Genomic DNA, 3306 nt, shown 5'->3' with positions numbered 1-3306 from the left:
ACACTTAAAGAAATAAAATTATGAAGATGGCACACAGATCAATCTCCCAAAATTCTTTTCCCGATAGAAAATTGCTTTCCTTTACAAGCCAAATTCTCCCCATTTTATACAGTTCCATTTGCTATAATGGGGTTAACAATTAAATTTGCCATAGCCTTTCAAATTTTAATAATCGGACTTATATAAATTACTACAGGCTCCCCTTATTTCATGGAATTTTCGGATTGATTTATGGTTAAAATTCATGTATGTTGGAGGGCTCGGTCTAAACCCGAGCTCCTATTTCCACGGCTAGACTTTCAACATATATCAAAATCAAGTTTGTTCGAGCAACTTTAAAAATCAAGCGGCTGTGCGTAGTCTTCGAAGTTGGGAGGTTAGGTTTTCAAATCGCTGGATGGCCTTTTATCGGATTTGCCACCGACTGTAGTGGACAAAGATAACATGCCTCCCAAATGATGCCGAAAAAGGCGCTTACCCTGGTTGTGGTGCTTGAGAAAAGGAAGTGAGTGGTTGGGGATTCGAATCACCCCAACCAAATTTTGAACGACCATCCATTAAATCGGAGGAGAGATGGAATGGTGTGAAGTCTTTTGGATCCTCCCGGAACAGCATGAAACTAATATACCAATTAGATTAAGATGAGAACAACATTTGAATCGACAAGGAACAACTCCTTAACTGCGAAATCTATATTTCTTTTGCAAATGTTTTTTTTTTTCGCCCCCCTTGCATACCTTAAGAAAAAAAAATCTTGTATTGCCTGCCATGTGAAGCTTCAGAGATGATGTAGTGATTTCTTGGTTTTTGGGTTTTTTGTTTATTTTTGCTAAGAACTTCACTTTTCCACGATCTAGACGGCCTACATAACGGAAATTTATGAAAAACTAACTCTTTGCATGATGGCTTATTTTCAAAGTTATTGAATTTTCTGTGTGTAACATTTAATCTAATTTATCCCGTTGTTACCCCAATTTGCGCAGTCCATTTAGTTTTTTCACATGAGTGTGACGTTGTAATATAGAGGCAATTCGAAGAAGGGCATCTTTCTGTCTGAATATCATCACAAGGACTGGCAAACGTGCATCCTCGGTGGCTGCTACGGAGATTGAAGTTTTTCTATTCACACTCAAAAAGATTCAAAGCTCCAAGTTGATTGAATAATACGATTTTTATCATTTCATCATATGGATTTCAAAGCTCTCGTTGTCAACTGCTGTATTTTTATTGTGTCATTGTGTCGTTGGTTTCACACTACACGATGATTGCAGAATTATTTGGACAAGTTTCCAATGCAGGAGAATGTTTACTGTAAAGCAAACAGAATAACTGTTGGGATGAACATCCTTTCAGAATAAGTGATTTAATTTTCCTGTTGGAAATCCTCTCAACTTTGCCATGCCACGATACACTATACTTAATTTAGTATTTATTCCATAGTTTATTTTCATCTTGCGGCACTAAGATAAGTTAACTATTGAGGCTCATTAGCTTGTTATAAAACAAAAAAGTTAGTGTATGAGAATTTTGAATGCAAGTGTTTTATAAGGACATTGCTTTCTTAGTTTTTGCTTTCTAAATCATAATGGCTTATTACGATTTAGGAAAAGCCATTAAAGTATCTTTTCAAGAGATTAACATTTTCTCTGTCACTGAAAAATATTTATGTAGACTGAAGAGATTATTCATAATTCCTGTCAAGGTTACACTTTATATAAAAAATTAAACCAAATCCAATGTTGAGTAGAATTTAATTAGGCAAATCATCGGTTGCCTGAAAAGGCGGACTAACAAAATCTACATGCAGTTTAGATTTTCAACTTTAACTTACAAAACCAAATAAATATGCCTCAAGCGTCTCTTGAATTGGAGGCCTCGTAGCACGAGTCAATGGTAGAAGAGTCTAAATTTGAACTCAATTTCATCTTTAGTGACATACAAAGATAAACCCAATGAAATTTCAATTTGCTGTGAATGCCAAAGCAACAAAGACATATAATGATAGCAATAATATTATATTTGTGAATGACTATACAAACACAAATAATAAAATTAGCCAGTTCTCAACTACAAAATATATGCTGCCTACACTCACGCAATCAATAAGGTCTAGCGCCAATATAGTTGCCCGGGGGATCATAGCTGCATATAACCCATGTATCATTGCTCTTACATTTTATAATAGAACACCCAACACTTGTGGTTGTGGCCCACACAATCTGAGTATAGTGTGTGCAATCTGGGCCTATGCAAGTGTTATTGGCATGAACATACCACTTCCTTTCATCAATCCAAGCATTCATTGCCTGACGACGTGTCCAGTTTGGGCCTTCGCCCCAGAATATGTTTTCACCGTAGGGCGATCCTTCTGAATGCTGAAGAAGGCAGTCATTTCTTCTCTGTCTTGCATAATTACGAGCAAAAGCCGCAACTGTATCGTTCCATTTAAGCGGTGGAACTTCGACGGCTTTTCTTGCCTCATTCTGTGGATCAATGAAGTCTGCAATGGCTTTAGAGTTCGTCAAGCCCTCTACACGGCTTATTAACCCCACCACCAACACGACCAGGACTAGCTGGCAAAGTCGACTCATATTCGACACAATATAACTTGTAATCTCACAATAACAATGCTAAGGATTGATACTAACTGATAATTGGTTTTTAAGAGACTGAGAGATGTAATCCAATTCAACAATAACAGTTGATAACCACTTTGTAGTAGAGATGTAGATATGGCAATGCTGTGCAACAACCGTCTTCTTAAATACTTGCGCCAAATGATAAAATTGCAGGTTTCAAGTAAATTATTGATTAAACTAGGTGGTGTTCCAGAGAAAGGAATCAGTCTAATCCTTATCGCTTTGAGCTTTGATGCCTTCATTTCTACGGTTATTAGTCCTATGCCTGATGTCCTTATTCACTAGTTTGGTGATTTTTAACTTAATTTTGTTTTCGGAAACTATATTCAACTAGAAAACACCCCGTTAGGCGTTGATAATGCAGCCGACGGTGTAAGAGTAGGTCGCCAAAAACAACCAGCACGTTGAGCAACGTGACGGCTATTTACGTAGGATAACGTGGCGGTTATTTCAGTGTATGTTGCTTCAGACATGAGCAAAACCATCAGTCGCCTAAATCACAATTCAAAATTCATAGAGCTCATGCAATGAATCCATTTTTTGCTTCTTCTTTTTATTCAAATACATATGCTTCCCAACAGCTTCCATTAAAATGTAAACGGAAAATGTCTGGTAATAGTTTGTTCTACTTGTTTTGTTTGAATAGAAATGATGTTATCAAAGTAAC

General features: G+C 36.8%; 1 protein-coding gene across 1 annotated transcript; it reads right to left on the bottom strand.

Annotated features, from left to right (window-relative positions):
• Positions 1 to 2099: 2099 nt before the first annotated feature.
• LOC131050346 (pathogenesis-related protein PR-1-like) lies at positions 2100 to 2591 on the bottom strand. The gene has a single exon (XM_057984508.2). It carries the CDS (start codon positions 2589 to 2591, stop codon positions 2100 to 2102), a length of 492 nt encoding a protein of 163 aa, XP_057840491.2.
• Between the last annotated feature and the right edge of the window lie 715 nt (positions 2592 to 3306).

The sequence above is a fragment of the Cryptomeria japonica genome, chromosome 5, assembly GCF_030272615.1.
Source record: "Cryptomeria japonica chromosome 5, Sugi_1.0, whole genome shotgun sequence".
In the NCBI taxonomy this organism is placed as follows: domain Eukaryota; kingdom Viridiplantae; phylum Streptophyta; class Pinopsida; order Cupressales; family Cupressaceae; genus Cryptomeria; species Cryptomeria japonica.
Note: the sequence above shows the minus strand (reverse complement) of the source record. Positions and strands in the feature narration are given on the sequence as shown.